This window comes from Nerophis ophidion, linkage group LG01 (assembly GCF_033978795.1).
Source record: "Nerophis ophidion isolate RoL-2023_Sa linkage group LG01, RoL_Noph_v1.0, whole genome shotgun sequence".
NCBI lineage: Eukaryota > Metazoa > Chordata > Actinopteri > Syngnathiformes > Syngnathidae > Nerophis > Nerophis ophidion.
Window position 1 is genome coordinate 9,363,253 of NC_084611.1, and position 20,302 is coordinate 9,383,554.

Consider the following 20,302-nt stretch of genomic DNA (forward strand, 5'->3'; position numbering starts at 1 on the left):
AGGGTGGGTTCTGAGGACATGGTCAGTGCGCTGATCATCAACCAGAGCATTCTTCCTCCGGTGGCCTGGAAGGACCACATGGACGACTACCTGATTGTATCGGACAACGATGGCGGGCTTCTACCAGACAAAAAGAGGAGCTTGGTTATGCCCCCGAGCTTCCGTTTAGACTTCCACTACAAGGACCGAGTGGAGCGGTCCAACCTGAACACTCAGTCAGTCGCAAACCAGGAGGCGTCAAATCCTGTCGCGCCCAACGGTTGCTACGTGGACCATGGGATGTACCTCGGGATGGATGCGAAACCCAAGCCCGAGTCCAACTACAGCAGAGTGAAAGAGGTGAAGTCTGTCAAAATGCTCCTCCTGGACAGAGGATGCTACACGGAGGTGCCCAGACCAAGTGAACTCCTTGACAACTACAGCCAGGTGGAGGACGTGAACAATGACAATAGAGTTCTATTCCTCCATAGACGGAGCGGACAGTGGGAGTCCTCGTGTGGAGAAGACGAGCGCCGCCAAAGAAAACCACCGCCCAGAAACGCTCCCACGGACGTGGGTCTTATAGATGGCGGCTATGTGGAGAAGGTCCCAACTCCAATGTACTGAATGGTACTTTTTCTTTACACAAACACAAGAAAAGGAACCTTCGTCAGTTCTTGAGCAACACGTTTCATGTTCATAATGGTCCGATTATAGAATAAAATATTTAGTAAATTTCAATCAATGGGCAGCACGTTACAACAGGGCTTAGTGCATTTGCCTCACGATACGAAGGTCCTGAGTTCAATCCCAGGCTCGGGATCTTTCTGTGTGGAGTTTGCGTGTTCTCCCCGTGACTGCGTGGGTTCCCTCCGGCTTCCTCCCACCTCCAAAAAACATGCACCAGGGGATAGGTTGATTGGCAACACTAAGTTGGCCCTAGTGTGTGAATGTTGTCTGTCTATCTACTATGTTGGCCCTGCGATGAGGTGGCGACTTGTCCAGGGTGTACGCCGCCTTCCGCCCGAATGCAGCTGAAATAGGCTCCAGCACACCCCACCCCGCACAAGCGTTACAAAATGGATGGATGGATCAATCAATGGGCAAACTAACCCTAAGCTAACCTCAAACTTTCCCTGATACAGGTGGTCCTCGTTCCATGAAGTTTCGTGTTTACGAATGCCCATCCATCCATTTTCTACCGCTTATTCCCTTTTGGGGTCGCAGGCGCCTATCTCAGCTACAATCGGGCGGAAGGCAGGGCCAACACAGATGGACAGACAACATTCACACACTAGGGCCAATTTAGTGTTGCCAATCAACCTATCCCCAGGTGTATGTCTCGGGAAGTGGGAGGGGCCTATCCCCAGGTGCATGTCTTTGGAGGTGGGAGGAAGCCGGAGTACCCGGAGGGAACCCACGCATTCACGGGGAGAACATGCAAACTCCACACAGAAAGATCCCGAGCCTGGGATTGACCCCAGGACTGCAGGACCTTCGTATTGTGAGGCAGACGCACTAACCCCTCTCCCACCGTGAAGCCCGTGTTTACGAATGTAATCCCATAACTGCACTTTTTTAGCCTTTAAAGCCTTCCATCATCGTTTTATATACACACTGCAAGTATATATATAATGTAGTAGCAGACACGTTCATAACAATATGTAACACTTTTTTTTCCCCAAATTCCATTGTATGTTATACTCTTATGACACCACCAGATGGCAGTATAAGTGTCCACATAAGTGGCCGTAAGACCTCAACTCAGTAGTTTTGGAAATAAGAGCTAAAAGGTGCTGTCCACGCATGTGGTCACTAAACCTTTAGAAGTTTATTTATTTTAGCAAAACATAGGACTATGTTTCTTACTTATTTTTCTAATAAACCTGACCTAAGCCTAATAATACAGACATAATTATTGAATACAAAGAAAATCAAGAGTAATATTTCTATTTCAGAGGTAATATTTGTTGTGGAAAAGTTGGGCCCTGAGGTCAACAAGTTTAAGAAACCCCTGGTATAGACTGAGGACGCACAGTAAAAGCTAAACTTTCCTTAACTCGTTATCATCGCGTTAACTTTGACAGCCCCAGGTTTGAGTTAACTTTATGTCTCCAAAGTGTATGGTTGACCTCTCTGGTGGCATCGTGGAAAAGGAAGCAAACATAAATATGGAATTAGACATCGTAAAACTCTGGGGAATCAAGCGACTCGGGAACATGTAAAGGGGAACTTTTACAATAAAATGAGCAGTGATAACTCAGTGTGCGTAGTAGTCTCATTTTTGCAGGAGGGGCGGAACTCGTTTGATGGAGATGAACCTGCAAAAGTACCTAGCAGGTGGGACGGGCTTTTCAAATTCCCAGGGACTTTTAAGGGGCGGTGGAAACCACACAGATTTGAGGTCAAGACATTCATGGAATGCAAAGTGCCTGGAAAAGACGACCATACTGGCAATTAATAACAACAAAGATGTTTCTGCACTGGTTTTCCACTTTGTAACATGTTATTTGGCAAGTGGGACAACTAACTAACTCGCTATACATCTTGCCAAACAATGTAAAGTCACGTGACACATTTTCACCTGGTGAACGTGTTTGAAAGTTGGCTCAAACTGAATGTCAAGTCAATTCTACTTTTACAAACATAATTATATATTTTTGATTGCAAGGCTGTCCTTTGTCACCGATTCTGTTCATAACTTTTATGGACAGAACTTCTAGGCGCAGTCAAGGCGTTGAGGGGCTCCGGTTTGGTGACCGCAGGATTAGGTCTCTGCTTTTTGCAGATGATGTGAAGTGAAGTGAATTATATTTATATAGCGCTTTTCTCTAGTGACTCAAAGCACTTTAAATAGTGAAACCCAATATCTAAGTTACATTTAAACCAGTGTGGGTGGCACTGGGAGCAGGTGGGTAAAGTGTCTTGCCCAAGGACACAGCGGCAGTGACTAGGATGGCGAAAGCGGGAATCGAACCTGTGACCCTCAAGTTGCTGGCACGGCTGCTCTACCAACCGAGCTATGTGGTCCTGATGGCTTCATCTGACCGGGATCTTCAGCTCTCACTGGTTCGGTTCGCAGCCGAGTGTGAAGCGACCGGAATGAGAATCAGCACCTCCAAGTCAGAGTCCATGGTTCTCGCCCGGAAAAGGGTGGAATGCCATCTCCGGGTTGGGGAGGAGACCCTGGCCCAAGTGGAGGAGTTCAAGTACCTAGGAGTCTTGTTCACGAGTGGGGGAAGAGTGGATCGTGAGATCGACAGGCGGATCGGTGCGGCGTCTTCAGTAATGCGGACGTTGTACCGATCCGTTGTGGTGAAGAAGGAGCTGAGCCGGAAGGCAAAGCTCTCAATTTACCGGTCGATCTACGTTCACATCCTCACCTATGGTCATGAGCTTTGGGTCATGACCGAAAGGATAAGATCACGGGTACAAGCGGCCCAAATGAGTTTCCTCCGCCGTGTGGCGGGGCTCTCCCTTAGAGATAGGGTGAGAAGCTCTGCCATCCGGGAGGAACTCAAAGTAAAGCCGCTGCTCCTCCACATGGAGAGGAGCCAGATGAGGTGGTTCGGGCATCTGGTCAGGATGCCACCCGAACACCTCCCTAGGGAGGTGTTTAGGGCACGTCCAACCGGTAGGAGGCCACGGGGAAGACCCAGGACACGTTGGGAAGACTATGTCTCCCGGCTGGCCTGGGAACGCCTCGGGATCCCCCGGGAAGAGCTAGACGAAGTGGCTGGGGAGAGGGAAGTCTGGGTTTCCCTGCATAGGCTGTTGCCCCCGCGACCCGACCTCGGATAAGCGGAAGAAGATGGATGGATGGATGGATGCATGGATTGCATTTATTTGCCAATAGGTTGGTTCTTGTGGTTGTTGTGAGCAGTGGTGTAGGACAGTGGTTCTCAAACTTTTTTTCAGTGATGTACCCCCTGTGAACATTTTTTCATTTCAAGTACCCCCTAATCAGAGCAAAGCATTTTTGGTTGGAAAAAAAGAGATAAAGAAGTAAAATACAGCACTATGTCATCAGTTTCTGATTTATTAAATTGTATAACAGTGCAAAAATATTGCTCATTTGTAGTGGTCTTTCTTGAACGATTTGGAAAAAAATATATAAAAATAACTAAAAACTTGTTGAAAAATAAACAAGTGATTCAATTATAAATAAAGATTTCTACACATAGAAGTAATCATCAACTTAAAGTGCCCTCTTTGGGGATCGTAATAGAGATCCATCTGGATTCATGAAATTAATTCTAAACATTTCTTCGCAAAAAAAGAAATCTTTAACATCAATAATTATTGAACATGTCCACAAAAATGTAGCTGTCAACACTGAATATTGCATTGTTGCTTTTCTTTTCAGTTTATGAATTTACATTCATATTTTGTTGAAGTATTATTCAATAAATATATTTATAAAGGATTTTTGAATAGCTGCTATTTTAAGAATATTTAAAAAAAATCTTCAAGTACCCCCAAGGGTAAGCGTACCCCCATTTGAGAACCCCTGGTGTAGGATGTGTGTGGAACCTTAGTAGCTAATATTAGTCAGTCAGACACAAAGAAATGACCAATTTTCTCTTCTTATTTCTTTAGTCTTTGCAATTTGTGCAGATTAAATGAAAAAACGTAAACACAGGCGGTAAACTAGACTTTAAATAAACACAACGCCAGACTGTTTCTTTTTCAGTCCATACTTAAGTTCATTCGACAAGAGTTAGATATTCCAAACTGCGCTCATCACAAACACGCTGAGAAAATAAACATATTTTGATCTTTACCACACAAATACAACATTTTCAATGTTTGCATTGAGATATTTGAAAACAATTTCATAAAAACACAATTATTTCATGACTAAAACAAAAAACAAACACCGGTATTCCAAACTCTCAATAAAATATGTAATCACTGATGCAATCTATATTTAATAATTTTACCTTTTTTAACACATGATTGTATTCAAGCTACTATGCTTTCCCAATGATCATAAATACAATACATTTTATTAAAACTAAACTACTATAGAGCCAGTCTGATGGTACTTTCACAGCTTACTTCTTGTTGTCGAGTCATTAAAACATCCATCACAATTTCTTAAAGCTCAAACAGAAATATTAGATTTTGTCTTCTGCAGTCAACCAAAAGCAAATAAGGAAATTCATATTAATGGGATTACTGTGAGGGACTGGTTTGGTTCTATGAAGTTAAAGTGAAAATCTCTTCTAAAGACAGGTCTTTTTTATCAAGCTGATTAGCAGTGAAAGATGTAGTTGAAAATGTGCTGCAAAAATGTAGCAATGAGACCTCCGGGGGTCAACAAATGTGAAGAGTTGGACATCCTTAAAATCCAAAAGTAGTCATCCCTGAAAGTTTGCATATCTTTTGATCTACAGTAGATGTTTTGATAACATTTAACCTGAGGGACCTCACCGCACATTCGCCGCTGTCAGCTCTTCTCGTCTTCATCAGTGTGCTCGGTACACTCGGCGAAGCGAGCCCACGTGTGGAAGTTCAACGACTCAAAGTTGCAATCATTCTCCAACAGTTTCCTCCACAATTGTCCTGCAAAAAACGTGCAAATTAATTAACATGATTCAACGCTGTAATTATAGCCGGGGCATTTCCATTTCCGACCTAAACTAGCCTTCTATTGCACAGCACAGCAGCGACAGAACCAATGTTGAATATAAGGATGTCCCGATCCAATTTGGTATCGGTCCAATATCAGCAAAAAAAACAAAACAAGTATTGGATATCGGCTAGCAGCGATACAAGCAGTCCAGCAGCGTGTTTACTTGTGCAAATCTTTACAGCCAGTTAACATCTAAATGTCATCCAAAAAAGTGAAGTTGATCTGCCGCTTCTTTTCTTTCTCCTATGTCCCCCCCCTCCCTTGTGGAGGGGGTCCGGTCCGATGACCATGGATGAAGTACTGGCTGTCCAGAGTCGAGACCCAGGATGTACCGCTCGTCGGGACCCAGGATGGACCGCTCGCCTGTGTATTGGTTGGGGACATCTCTACGCTGCTGATCCGCCTCCGCTTGAGATGGTTTCCTGTGGACGGGACTCTGGCTGCTGTCTTGGATCCGCTTGAACTGAACTCTCGCGGCTGTGTTGGAGCCACTATGGATTGAACTTTCACAGTATCATGTTAGACCCGCTCGACATCCATTGCTTTCGGTCCCCTAGAGGGGGGGGGGTTGCCCACATCTGAGGTCCTCTCCAAGGTTTCTCATAGTCAGCATTGTCACTGGCGTCCCGCTGGATGTGAATTCTCCCTGCCCACTGGGTGTGAGTTTTCCTTGCCCTTTTGTGGGTTCTTCCGAGGATGTTGTAGTCGTAATGATTTGTGCAGTCCTTTGAGACATTTGTGATTTGGGGCTATATAAATAAACATTGATTGATTTACAAAAGGTGAACATGGTAGGCTGTTTTTTTAATTTGTTCATCAGATACCACCTCACCCACAGCAGACAGTCCTTTATCATGTCTGCATCAGTGAATGTTTTTTGCAAGAATCTACAGCTATAGAAGCTATTGTCGCCGTCTGCGGTGAAGAGCAAGACCGAGACAAGATAGTCCTGCAAAGATTCTAATTTCTTTATGCGTATATACGAACTAGGGCTGGGCGATATGGCCTTTTATTGATAGCTCGATATTTTTAGGCCGTGTCACGAAACACGATATATATCTCCATATTTTGTCTTAGCCTTGAATGAACACATGATACATATAATCACAGCAGTATGAAGATTCTGTGTCTACATTAAAACATTATTCTTCATACTGCATTAATATAGGCTCATTTAAAACTTTCATGCAGAGGGAAATCACAACTAAATCAAATGACCAAAAGTGTATTTATTAAACAGTTATTAAGCAGTGGCACAAACATTCAGATCATTTCAAAACAGAAAGTGCAAGATTGTCAGAGACATTTTAAAACAAGCTATGAGTGCACTTTTGTGCATGATGTCACTAAGATGGCATATCAAAACAACACTAAATTAAAATGCACTTTTTGTACAGAACGCCACTACAATAGTTAAAAACGAATAAAGTACACTTTTGTGCATGATGTCACACAAGATATTTCAATAGGTGTCAAATAAAAATGAGCAGCATAATAGGAAATCAAATAGTGTATGTCCTTCGCAATGCGGTAGATTCCTGCGGACGTTATCTCCTTCCGTTGTTGACTATTTTTGTCATATGGTGTTGATGTAAAAATGGTTGCCTCGGCATTTTGTTGGTGTGGCACCGAACGGATATGTTGACATGTAGAGTTTCAAGCACTCTTCATTCTCTAACAGGTGACTTTTCAAATGATGCTACATATTAGCAGTAATGCTACTTTTTGCCCCACACTTGACATATTACAGTCGTCTGTTCGACATATTCCCGCTTGAAGCCAAACCACCGCCAGACGATGGACCCCCTGCTGTTTTTCTTGGGAATCCATTCTTCCTTCCTTTGTTACCAGATTCGCACCATCTTTCTCTAGTATTACCACTCGCACCACAGCTAACATTACTAACATGAATTGTTAGTAATGTTAGTTGAAAATCTTATTCGGGTGTTACCATTTAGTGGTCAATCGTACGGAATAGGTACTGTGCAATCTGCTAATAAAAGTTCCAATCAATCAAAACCCATGCCGCGACCTCTATGCTCCGCGAAGGTGTATACATAAGTAAGAAGGTGCGCTTGTTTTATGTCTCTGTGAGAAGGAGAGACAAGAAAGAGTGAGAAGAGCCTGTAGTGTAATGCCCGCAGATAAAAGCAACTGTGTGAGGACATATACTCGAATATCCCGATATTAGGGGTGCAACGGTACACAAAAATTTCGGTTCGGTACGTACCTCAGTTTAGAGGTGACGGGTCGGTTCATTTTCCGTACAGTAAGAAATCAACAAAATATAAATTTTTTGGTTATTTATTTAGCAAATTTGTAAACAATGGCTTTATCCTTTTAACATTGGGAACACTATAATAATTCTGCCCACGTTAATCCACATTAAACTGCCTCAAGTTGTTGCTTTGATTAAATAAAATGACAAAACCTTTCTTCTACATATAAAAAGTTTAACATTAAACAGTTTCCACTGAAACTGTTTAATGTCAACTCATCATGCTTGATTTATTACAGCATTTGGGAAGCCTGTAGTTGACTTTTATTATGTAAATGTTGTATTTTTATCAACATGTGATAGCAGGGACCCTGCTATTCAAAACTAGGCTGCTACATTACTAATGATTCATGTAACTATAGATTAAAAAATAGTACAATTGCAATAGGAGACACTATTCATCCCTAAACACAATGGAGTTCAATGAAATAACAGACAGACAGGGCTTTGCTGCCCCTAAAACACGCACGCACACACAAAAATGAGCTAACGTTACGCAAAAAGCTAATTAGCCTTCATCTCAAGCCTATACTGTGAGCGAGCTGAGCTGCAGTATAAGTTTCTAGAAGGTCAACGGGGTCATAGTGATGTTTGTAATAGTTGTGACAGGGAAGTGTTTAGTATAATTTGGGTAGAGTCCACTCCTCCCCTGCTAAACGAATATCTGCTCGACGCTAAAGCATTGACTACATCGTTCTGAAGTCTGAGTACGCACTGCTGATTGGCTGTTACATCGCTCTGAATACGCACTGCTGATTGGCTTTGTATGTAACCAATCAGATGATTGTGTGGGCAAGACAATGAGGCAGAGACAGAGGCAGAAAGCAGAGCAGCTTGTGAAGACTTCTGCTTCCGAACTTGTTCGGTATGTCCGCGTGCCGAACCGAAACCCCCGTACCGAAACGGTTCGATAAAAATACACGTACCGTTACACCCCTACCCGATATAGTCATTTTCTGTATCGCACATAGACAAACCCGCGATATATCGAGTATATCGATATTTATCGCCCGGCCCTAATCCGAAATGCATCGAAATTGGGACGTTTGGTCACAAAGTGCCTCCGCAGGTTATATTCTTTGGAGACTGCGTTTACCTCATTAGAAAGTTGACATCAGTATCCCCACTGTATTCTCAATAAATCCATATTTTGCCGTCCATTCGCTGTTGAAAGTCTGATTTTCAAGATCTAATTTTCTTTTTTCAGTGTTGATAGTGTCATGTCTGGTTAGAATGGAGCTTTTCCGAACCACCTAACTGCTGCTTGATTGTGACAACTATGTCTCGCTGTCAACCCCTGCGGGGCGGTGGGAGTACTACATACATGAGCAACCCTTGTTTGAATAGTTTCATCAATCCCATTTGGGTGATGTTCGGCGGGCCAAATGGCAGTTGAATAGCCCTGCCCTAGTCTAATAGCAGCAAGGCCAGCATTTTAGCGCTGATAAGTTTATTGCAGCCACAGTTAATTAGGGAAACCAACATTTTTAAATGCATGCAGAAGTAGGTAAAGATGCGGGTTGCTGACCACGCATGGTACTTACAATGCAGATACTGCCACCTTGTGAAGTTAATGAATAATAACTACACCAGGAGGTTGCCTACAGCCACAGCTGTGAATGCAACTGTTTTTTTAACAAGCAGTAACACACCGAACTACAATAAGAGACGGCAGTTAATTGGTCATAAATCAGAACTTACTGTATCCCGGCTCCTCTGATTCCGGCTCCGACTGCTCCGCCTCGCTCAGCTTGGTTGCGCTCTGGTCCTCCAGGTCGGAATCCTGATCGCCATGACCATGTTGCTCCACACTCAAGAGCATGGCCTCGTATGCCCGCCTGGCTTCGGATGACAACTCTATCATCTTGTGGTAGTAATCCTGACAGACAGAAGCCCATGTCTAGCATTAAAAGATTACAGTTGGTACAAAATGCGGCTGCTAGACTTTTGACAAGAACAAGAAAGTTTGATCATATTACGCCTGTACTGTATATACCTTTATATACATATATACATACATATATACCTATACTGGCTATACTGGCTTCCTGTGCACTTAAGATGTGACTTTAAGGTTTTACTACTTACGTATAAAATACTACACGGTCTAGCTCCAGCCCATCTTGCCGATAGTATTGTACCATATGTCCCGGCAAGAAATCTGCGTTCAAAGGACTCCGGCTTATTAGTGATTCCTAGAGCCCAAAAAAAGTCTGCGGGCTATAGAGCGTTTTCCGTTCGGGCTCCAGTACTCTGGAATGCCCTCCCGGTAACAGTTCGAGATGCTACCTCAGTAGAAGCATTTAAGTCTCACCTTAAAACTCATCTGTATACTCTAGCCTTTAAATAAACCTTTTTAGACCTGTTGATCTGCCGCTTCTTTTCTTTTTTCTCCTATGTCCCCCCCTCCCTTGTGGAGGGGGTCCGGTCCGATCACCATGGATGAAGTACTGGCGGTCCAGAGTCGAGACCCAGGATGGACCGCTCGTCGGGACCCAGGATGGACCGCTCGCCTGTGTATCGGTTGGGGACATCTCTACGCTGCTGATCCGCCTCCGCTTGAGATGGTTTCCTGTGGACGGGACTCTCGCTGCTGTCTTGGATCCGCTTGAACTGAACTCTCGCGGCTGTGTTGGAGCCACTATGGATTGAACTTTCACAGTATCATGTTAGACCCGCTCGACATCCATTGCTTTCGGCCCCCTAGAGGGGGGGGGTTGCCCACATCTGAGGTCCTCTCCAAGGTTTCTCATAGTCAGCATTGTCACTGGCGTCCCACTGAATGTGAATTCTCCCTGCCCACTGGGTGTGAGTTTTCCTTGCCATTTTGTGGGTTCTTCCGAGGATGTTGTAGTCGTAATGATTTGTGCAGTCCTTTGAGACATTTGTGAATTGGGGCTATATAAATAAACATTGATTGATTGATTGATCTCCATCAAAGAAACCGTAGCATGAGTGTCCTGCTACTGCGAGCGTTACACCAACCTGTGCGCCGTCATAGTTGAAGACGCCCACCAGACTGACGGGCACCATCTTGTTGACGCAGCGCCCTAATGCTTTGCGGGAGAGGGCAAAGATGAAGGGCACCTCTTGGTCCCGACAGGTGTCGATGATGTTGTGAAGAGCCTCATCCAGACCTCCTGGAATGGTCAATCATGCGTGGAAAAGAAGAGACAGGTATTAATTTAACAATATGTTTATCGTTGTAGTTGAAGTGCACTGTATGGGATCACACTTTAGGACACCCTGATTTACATGTTAAGGGTCGCCCTCTGCTGGCAAAATGGAAGAAGACATCCAGAAAGACTAGCAGAGGTGTCAAAACTTTAATTGAAGGGCCAAGTCACACTATAGCTGCCCTATTAGGGCCACTTGTAACAATGAATACATATGAATTTTAACATATGATATTAGTGCACAATTGCCGATTTAATGGATTTAATTTTTTTTACGTGCAAACCGATGGATAGTTTGTTTTGAAATTAACAGATATTTAAGTATTTTATTGAAAACATTTTGGACTATAAGTTAAAACAATGTTTTTTCATGATCAAATAACATTACAGTTAAAAATACTAAACCGAACCAGTATCTCTGGTTCACTCTCCCATTCACTAATCAGCATTCGGTTTTACGAAAAATCCAATCGTAAAAACCTCATTTAGGATTTGGGTTCACTTTAAGTGCTATTTTGGCTTGCAGAATATTTCTAGTCTTGCACCCATCACTGCTAACCATTGTACCTTTTTAAGATGGTTAAGTCTGAGGATCAACGACATTAAAAATGTATAGTCGTTGACAACACTTTTGCCTTTTTCCAGCAACTTTGTTCATAGTACATTCCTTAGGTTTCCAAATTTGCCGGCTGACACAGTTTTAGGGGTTTCTGACACTGTTTCCAACGTTAAAAGGATCAATTGCACGTATTTATAACCACATTTATATTTCACGTCCTGAGTCTCTTAATTCAGTTATGTCACTTGAGGAGGAGGATTTAGGAGCGACCCTATCTGAAAATAGCTGTATGTAGATTTTAAGTAGATTTTATAGGTCTTCTATTTTAAAGGTGAACATTATCACCAGACCTATGTAAGCGTCAATATATACTTTGATGGTGCAGAAAAAAAGACCATCTATTTTTTAACCGATTTCCGAACTCTAAATGGGTGAATTTTGGCGAATTAAACGCCTTTCTGTTTATCGCGCTGGAGGCGATGACGTCAGAATGTGACGTCGCCGAGGTAACACACCCGCCATTTTCATTTTCAACACATTACAAACACCGGGTCTCAGCTCTGTTATTTTCCGTTTTTTGGACTATTTTTTGGAACCTTGGAGACATCATGCCTCGTGGGTGTGTTGTCGGAGGGTGTAACAACACTAACAGGGAGGGATTCAAGTTGCACCACTGGCCCGAAGATGCCAAAGTGTCTGCCGCCAGACCCCCATTGAATGTGCCAGAGTGTCTCCACATTTGACCGGCGATGCTAAGCCAGACATGGCACAGAGATGTATGGATAACCTGCAGATGCATTTGCAACGATAGTCAACGAAATCACAAAGGTGAGTTTTGTTGATGTTGACTGCCAGCTAATCGATGCTAACATGCTACGCTAATCGATGCTAACATGCTATTTACCGGCGGTGCTAAAGCAGACATGGTACAGAGATGTATGGATAACCTGTAGATGCATTTGCAACTATATTACGTTTCCTTCCACCCACATTTAATGCGAAACAAACACTTACCAATCGACGGATTTAAGTTGCTCCAGTGTCAAAAGATGCGAAAGTCCTGATCGTTTGGTCCGCACATTTTACCAGCGATGCTAACGCAGCTATTCGGCCATGCTATGGCTATGAATAGCGTCAATAGCTATTCGCTCAATAGCTTCAGTTTCTTCAATATTTTCACACTCCAACCATCTGTTTCAATACATGCGTAATCTGTTGAATCGCTTAAGTCGCTGGAATCCGAGTTTGAATCCGAGCTAATGTCGCTATATCTTGCTGTGGTATTCCCATTGTTTGTTTACATTGGCAGCACTGTGTGACGTCACAGGGAAATGGCCAGTGTCTTCGCAGAGAGCCGAAAATAAGGCACTTTAAAGCTTTATTTAGGGATATTCCGAGACCGGTAAAATTTTGAAAAAAATTTCAAAAAATACAACAAGCCACTGGGAACTGATTTTTATTGTTTTTAACCCTTTTGAAATTGTGATAATGTTCCCCTTTAAGCCTCATCCAATGCAAGCCTATACATCAGGGGTCCTCACACTTTTTCTGCAGGCGGGCTACTTTTCAATTGACCAAGTCGAGGAAATCTATCTCATTCATATTCATAATTTACATTTATTTATTTATGAAAGAGACATTTTTGTTAACAAGTTAATGGTGTTTAATGATAATACAAGCATGTTTAACACATATAGATGTCTTTCTTTCACGAAGACAAGAATATAAGTTGGTGTATTACCTGATTCTGATGACTTGCATTGATTGGAATCAGACAGTGGTGCTGATTACGTCCGCATTTTCAAATGGAAGAGAAGAAAAGTCCTCCTTTCTGTCACTGTCAGCCTCTTTTTTCCAGTTTGAGAAAAAAAATGGACATCTTCAATCCAGCAAGTGTGGCAAGGAGGCGATGTTGCCTTTAAATTTGGCATCTCGTTTGTCCAACTTGCATACTCCTTTTTAAACACTTTGTTATGTTTGTTTTTTTTTTTTTTTTTTTTTTAAATTGATCCCAACTCTGTACACTGCTGCTGGAATTTTAATTTTCCTGAAGGAACTCTCCTGAAGGAATCAATAAAGTACTATCTATCTATCTATCTATGAGAGTAGCATATGTGTGTGTGTGGCCCTTTGATGTATTGCAGCAGGTGAGTGACGTCAGTGAGTGTGTGGGCGAGCGAGGAGAGGGAGCGGTCGCTGAGGGCGGGGGAGAAATACATTGGCCTCAAACTCCGTACCTTGCTAGCTTTCTGATACTCTTATTTTGTTAGCACAGGCAGGATGAAGCAGGTCTTTTATGGTGAAGACAGGAACTGTGCAGTCGGTCTTAGAGTTTTGACAGCAGGTACGGCCCAAGAGTCTGTTGAAATAAAAAGTGTTTCTCTCGTCCTGTCAGTGATTTTTTTTTTAATAATGAGCGCGCAGCAGCCAGCTTCATCTGACAAAATCCTCGGGTGCCGAGAATGTCAAACAACTCACGAAAGTGAAGTCTTGGTGAAGATTGATGATTGCTCATTTTTATGCCTAGTTTTTTAATGCCTGGCTCGCGATCGACTGACACACTCTCCACGATCGACGTAATGCCCACCCCTGCTATACATCATACTTACTATACAGATGTTCGACCACATAAGATGTATGACGGAATATCTGAATCCTGATGCAGCTGCCCATCCCTGAATATCTATTGGAAGGACATTTTTAAGACTTTGGTTGTGGTCACTGGCAAAAGGATTGACCCGAATTTTCGAAGTGCACTATTTGTGGCAGCACATCATTTAGCTACCCTTCGCAAATATAAAATACATTTTGTAGCATAAACTACTTTGTTGGCTAAAAGTCTCCTTATGGTATTCAAAGGCAACATCGCCTCCTTGCCATACCGGCTGGATTGAAGATGTCCATACCATACATTTCGATACAGTCAATCATAATATTTTATTAGAACGTATCAAAACACGAATTGGTATGTCAGACTTAGCACTGTCTCGGTTTAACTCTTATCTTACTGATAGGATGCAGTGTGTCTCCCATAACAGTGTGACCTCGGACTACGTTAAGGTAACGTGTGGAGTTCCCCAGGGTTCGGTCCTTGGCCCTGCGCTCTTCAGTTTATACATGCTGCCGCTGGGTGACATCATACGCAAATACGGTGTTAGCTTTCACTGTTATGCTGATGCGGGACTCTCGCTGCTGTGTTGGATCCGCTTTGGACTGGACTCTCGCGGCTGTGTTGGATCCATTATGGATTGAACTTTCACAGTATAATGTTAGACCCGCTCGACATCCATTGCTTTCGTGAAGTGAAGTGAAGTGAATTATATTTATATAGCGCTTTTCTCAAGTGACTCAAAGTGCTTTACAGAGTGAAACCCAATATCTAAGTTACATTTAAACCAGTGTGGGTGGCACTGGGAGCAGGTGGGTAAAGTGTCTTGCCCAAGGACACAACGGCAGTGACTAGGATGGCACACGCGGGAATAGAACCTGCAACCCTCAAGTTGCTGGCACGGCCACTCTACCAACCGAGCTATGCCTCTCCAAGGTTCTCATAGTCATTGTCACCGACGTCCCACTGGGTGTGAGTTTTCCTTGCCCTTATGTGGGCCTACCGAGGATGTCGTAGTGGTTTGTGCAGCCCTTTGAGACACTAGTGATTTAGAACTATATAAGTAAACATTGTGTGTGTGGCACCCTTTATATAAGAATATCGTTCCTTTATTAGCTTTATATAAGAATATTGTTATTTTATCAGCCTTATATAATAATGTTCCTTTATTATTTTTACATTACAATGTTCCTTGATTAGCTTTATATAAGAATGTTGTTCCTTTATTAGCCTTATATAAGAATGTTGTTCCTTTATTAGCTTTATATAAGACTATTGTTCCCTTATTAGCCTCATATAAGAATAGTGTTCCTTTATTAGCCTTATATAAGAATACTGTTCCTTTATTTGTTTTATAGATGAGTATTGTTCTTTTATTATTTTATTATTATTGATGTTATTTTATTATTATTTCTATTATTCTTTTATTATCTTCACCCTTGCTCCTGATGGGTGCTGGTTAGCGCCTTGCATGGCAGCTCCCTCCATCAGTGTGTGAATGTGTGTGTGAATGGGTAAATGTGGAAGTAGTGTCAAAGCGCTTTGAGTACCTTGAAGGTAGAAAAGCGCTATACAAGTACAACCCATTCAACCCATTCATTGATTGATTGATTGATGATTTTTTTTCTCAAACTGGAAAAAAAGAGGCTGACAGTGAATGGTTGTTTTGCCAAGTTTCAAGAACTTTGGGGTGCTTTTCTGAAATATGTAGGAGTGACTGATCCCCAAATTAACCCCAATTAAAACAATTTAAACGTAGGTTGTTGATGAGCCTTTTGTATGCTTGTTTGTTGTATGCTCTTGGGCCATTCAGGAATGCAGATGTCTGTGCTGTTATGTTGATATCTATCTGTTTTTTTCTTAACGTATTTATTATGATTGTTTTTGTTGTTGTTTTTTTTCTACTTTTTGCGGGTGGGGCAAGAGTAGCATCTGATGTGTTTGACTGTTCCTGTCAATGATGTGGCTAAAAACCCAATGAACAAATGTTTCAATAAATGACATGCAAATACATACAGAAGATGCAATTATCCTGTCAAAATTGAAAGAACAAGTAGTGAATTAGTGAAGTGAATTATATTTATATAGCGCTTTTCTCTAGTGACTCAAAGCGCTTTACATAGTGAAACCCAATATCTAAGTTACATGCACCTGGGGATAGGTTGATTGGCAACACTAAATTGGCCCTAGTGTTTGAATGTGAGTGTGAATGTTGTCTGTCTGTCTGTGTTGGCCCTGCGATGAGGTGGCGACTTGTCCAGGGTGTACCCCGCCTTCCGCCCGATTGTAGCTGAGATAGGCGCCAGCGCCCCCCGCCACCCCAAAAGGGAATAAGCGGTAGAAAATGGATGGATGGATGGACATTCAAACCAGTGTGGGTGGCACTGGGAGCAGGTGGGTAAAGTGTCTTGCCCAAGGACACAACGGCAGTGACTAGGATGGCGGAAGCGGGAATCGAACCTGCAAGCCTCAAGTTGCTGCCACGGCCACTCTACCAACCGAGCTATACCGCCCCAAGTAAGTTTAGTAAGAAAAATGAAGTGCTTTGACGCACAATATCTTCAGGCTTTTTCAGGCCATATAAAATAATGAGGTGGGTCAGATCTGCCCCCTGGGCCTTGAGTTTGATTAGTAGGTGCAACTAAAACATCTAAAAAAAGACCAAACATCTACAAGATCATGGAGGACTAAGAAACTGAGAACAAGAAAGCACAGAGAAGGACATGAGTACCTTTAGCCTGGACGCGCTCACAGTTGGGGGAGATGATGACACACTTGACTTTCCTAAGCTTGAGGTGCTTCTGCACCTCTCGGAGGCCCATGACGAGGCGCCTCTTCATGCGGGCCTTCATGGGGTCCTTCTGGTAGAGGCGGTCCTGGAAGCGAACCAGCTCCTTCAGCAGCGACGTCACGCACTGGTCGACGTCTTTGCTCAGCATCTGGCTGCAGTACCTGACGCAGACCGTCTCAGTCAAAACATAAGGAAAAAAACACAAAGACGTAAAACCGGATATTTAATGAGAAGACCTGGACTCACTCTCTGAACTTCCTGCTGTGGATTTTGGGTCGATCAGGCGTTGGGAGGGGAGCGCTCTGGACGCTCTGCTCCTCGTAAGCCTCCACTTGGTTTGTCTCTGCAGCCTCCTCGCTCTCGGTTTCATTTGGGCTTACTTGGAGCTCATCATTACCTTCCAAAACAGAAGCCAAGTCCACCTCTAATAACAAAGAAACATTTTGAAGATTACGTGGAGTTTTGCCTGGAAAGGATCAGATTTCTTACATTCGCTCTAGATTTTATATATTTTGAACCTTGTTCTTGTTGTGATGGGGTAGGTTTATATAAGCGTTGCTTCAACCTACACCCTTTCGGCTCAATCATTGCTCAAATGAGTGTTTTTTTTTTCCTTTTTTTGTTGTTGTTCTTTGTTTTATGTGAAGATTGCCGAAATAAATAAATAAATAAATAAATAATAAGTAATGCGGACGTTGTACCGGTCCGTTGTGGTGAAGAAGGAGCTGAGCCGGAAGGCAAAGCTCTCAATTTACCGGTCGATCTACGTTCCCATCCTCACCTATGGTCATGAGCTTTGGGTCATGACCGAAAGGATAAGATCACGGGTACAAGCGGCCGAAAAGAGTTTCCTCCGCCGTGTGGCGGGGCTCTCCCTTAGAGATAGGGTGAGAAGCTCTGCCATCCGGGAGGAACTCAAAGTAAAGCCGCTACTCCTTCACATCGAGAGGAGCCAGATGAGGTGGTTCGGGCATCTGGTCAGGATGCCACCCGAACGCCTCCCTAGGGAGGTGTTTAGGGCACGTCCAACCGGTAGGAGGCCACGGGGAAGACCTAGGACACGTTGGGAAGACTATGTCTCCCGGCTGGCCTGGGAACGCCTCGGGATCCCCCGGGAAGAGCTAGACGAAGTGGCTGGGGAGAGGGAAGTCTGGGTTTCCCTGCTTAGGCTGTTGCCCCCGCGACCCGACCTCGGATAAGCGGAAGATGATGGATGGATGGATGGATAAATAAATAAACCTTTCAGACTTGTGTCGCCCTGTTCCTCCTCCGCAAGGTCCTGCATGACCGTGGACTCATTTTCAGGCAGTAGACCGCTTTCCTCCAGTAAACGTCTCTGCTTCCTCTCCTCTCTTTCTTTTAGGATGACCTGAAGATGAAGACGCAGAATTGAGCAACAATATAGATTTTAGAAATATATATATCTTGAGATATTCCCGGGTCTGTAAGAACCTTCTTGAGAGCAGTAGGTTTCTTGGCTTTGGGCACCTCCCTCTGCTTGCCTTTCTTCACTAAGGGGCTGGTGGAGTCCAGGGGGTTGTGGGCTATTTTGTCCTGCTCCCAGGGTGCCTTCTTGGAGGGCGCTGCTTGCTTGTGGGTGACAGAGAGTCCTCCACCCACTAGAGGGGAGCATTTACACTCACTGTTAGAGCCTTACTGTTTCTAATATATGTAAACAACATGTCATCAGCATGCGACTGTGAATTGTTCCCGTTTGCGGATGACTCGGCCCCGCTGGTATCCGGCAAGGACAAGTCACAGGTGGAAAAAAATCCTCAGTGCCAAACACTGTAGAATTTGCACCTGGGCTCGCTGACAATAAGCTATCCATACACTTGGGTAAAACGGAATGCATCCTATTTGGGTCCTAAATCAACCTTAAGAAAGTCAGTGACCTCACTATTAAAGTGGGTGACATTGTTATCACCAGGAAATCTGAGGTCACCTTCCTAGGTTCCATTCTAAAAGGTTAATCTTTCCTCTGATAAAATGGCAACCAAAGTAATCAAAAAGGTCAACCAACGAACGATATTTGTCTACAGAATCTCCTTTCTGGTCAACAAAAGCACCAAGATTTTAGCAGGAACTCATTTAACCCTTTTCGACTACGCATGCACCTACTGATACCCCAGCACCTCCAAGATCCTCAAGTCTAGACTCCAAACATCCCAGAACAAGCTAGTCAGGTCACTTCTAGACCTCCACTCCAGATCACACCTCAATCCAACCCACTTCTCCAAAGAGGGCTGGCTAAGGGTGGAGGACAGAGTAAAACAACTTGCACTGAGCCTAGTCTATAAAATCCGCTACACCTCCCCTGATACCGAAGTACATGAAACTACTTCCAGAAAGTAAATGACCACCATAACCACAACACCAGGGGGAGTTCCACAAACCACGTCAAACCCAAATTCCAATCTAACAAAGGTCTTAACTCATTCTCCTTCTATGCCACATCAATATGGAAAAAAAGTACATCTCTACCCTCCTTCAAAACCGAACTAAAAGACCACCTCCAGGCAACTACAACCATAGACAAACACCCTACCCCCACCACATCCCACCTACCCGGATTGTAAATAATCAAATGTAAATAATTACATTTATATACTTGTTCTTAGGCTTTCTGAGCTCACTATGTTCACCGCTCGGTGTACATATCCTACCAAGTCAGACCTACACTGTTTCAATGTCCATTTCTCAGATGATATAATTGTTGATGACTGAAGTATATTGATATCTTACCCCCCGGATTGTAAATAATGTAAATAATTCAAAGTATATAGTCTGATGATTAACTTGTGTGATGACTTTATTATGCTGATAGTATATATTTGTACCATGAATGGATTAACGTGGACCCAGACTTAAACAAGTTGAAAAACTTATTCAGGTGTTACCATTTACTGGTCAATTGTACGGAATATGTACTGTACTGTGCAATGTACTAATGAAAAAGTTTCAATCCATCAATCAATGGACTTGTGAAATGGATTGTGGCTCGCACCTGAGATGACGTTCAGCTTGGCCTTTGCAGATTTTTGCTTGTTTTGCAGCACGGACAGCATGCTGCCGATGTCCAGCTGCACCGGAGCTTTGCTCTTCTTCCCAGAGGTCTTCTCAGCTCTCTGGATATAAAAGGGTAAGAAAAAAAAAAGATGTCCAGTAGCCCCCGGGAAGTGAGTACATTCTTCATATTTTAACAGAAGTGTATCTTCTCAACGGACAATAATACAGAACGTCAACTTGTTTGCACTATCAGACAATCAGTAT

The 20,302-nt window shown here is 43.3% G+C and overlaps 2 protein-coding genes across 7 annotated transcripts in view; one reads left to right on the forward strand and one right to left on the reverse strand.

The window, feature by feature from the left end:
• Window positions 1-6,404, forward strand: part of prlrb (prolactin receptor b) — a 40,504-nt gene extending 34,100 nt beyond the window's left edge. The window contains exons 9-10 of one of the 2 annotated variants that reach the window (XM_061895765.1): window positions 1-387; window positions 471-6,404. In XM_061895765.1, the coding sequence (XP_061751749.1) occupies window positions 1-387; window positions 471-701 (618 nt within the window). In that variant the 3' untranslated portion in view covers window positions 702-6,404. The other variant, XM_061895774.1, reaches the window with a different exon arrangement.
• LOC133549863 (selenocysteine insertion sequence-binding protein 2-like) overlaps window positions 1-20,302 on the reverse strand; it is a 66,078-nt gene that overhangs the window by 11,525 nt on the left and 34,251 nt on the right. For 2 of the 5 annotated variants that reach the window (XM_061895736.1, XM_061895745.1), the window contains exons 11-18: window positions 20,037-20,157; window positions 18,482-18,648; window positions 18,269-18,398; window positions 17,276-17,453; window positions 16,970-17,190; window positions 10,881-11,035; window positions 9,597-9,774; window positions 5,416-5,547 (exon numbers count right to left, since the gene is read on the reverse strand). In XM_061895736.1, the coding sequence (XP_061751720.1) occupies window positions 5,432-5,547; window positions 9,597-9,774; window positions 10,881-11,035; window positions 16,970-17,190; window positions 17,276-17,453; window positions 18,269-18,398; window positions 18,482-18,648; window positions 20,037-20,157 (1,266 nt within the window). In that variant the 3' untranslated portion in view covers window positions 5,416-5,431. Of the gene's footprint in view, window positions 1-3,998; window positions 5,548-9,596; window positions 9,775-10,880; window positions 11,036-16,969; window positions 17,191-17,275; window positions 17,454-18,268; window positions 18,399-18,481; window positions 18,649-20,036; window positions 20,158-20,302 lie in introns of those variants that run through there. The other 3 variants (XM_061895753.1, XM_061895718.1, XM_061895726.1) reach the window with 2 other exon arrangements.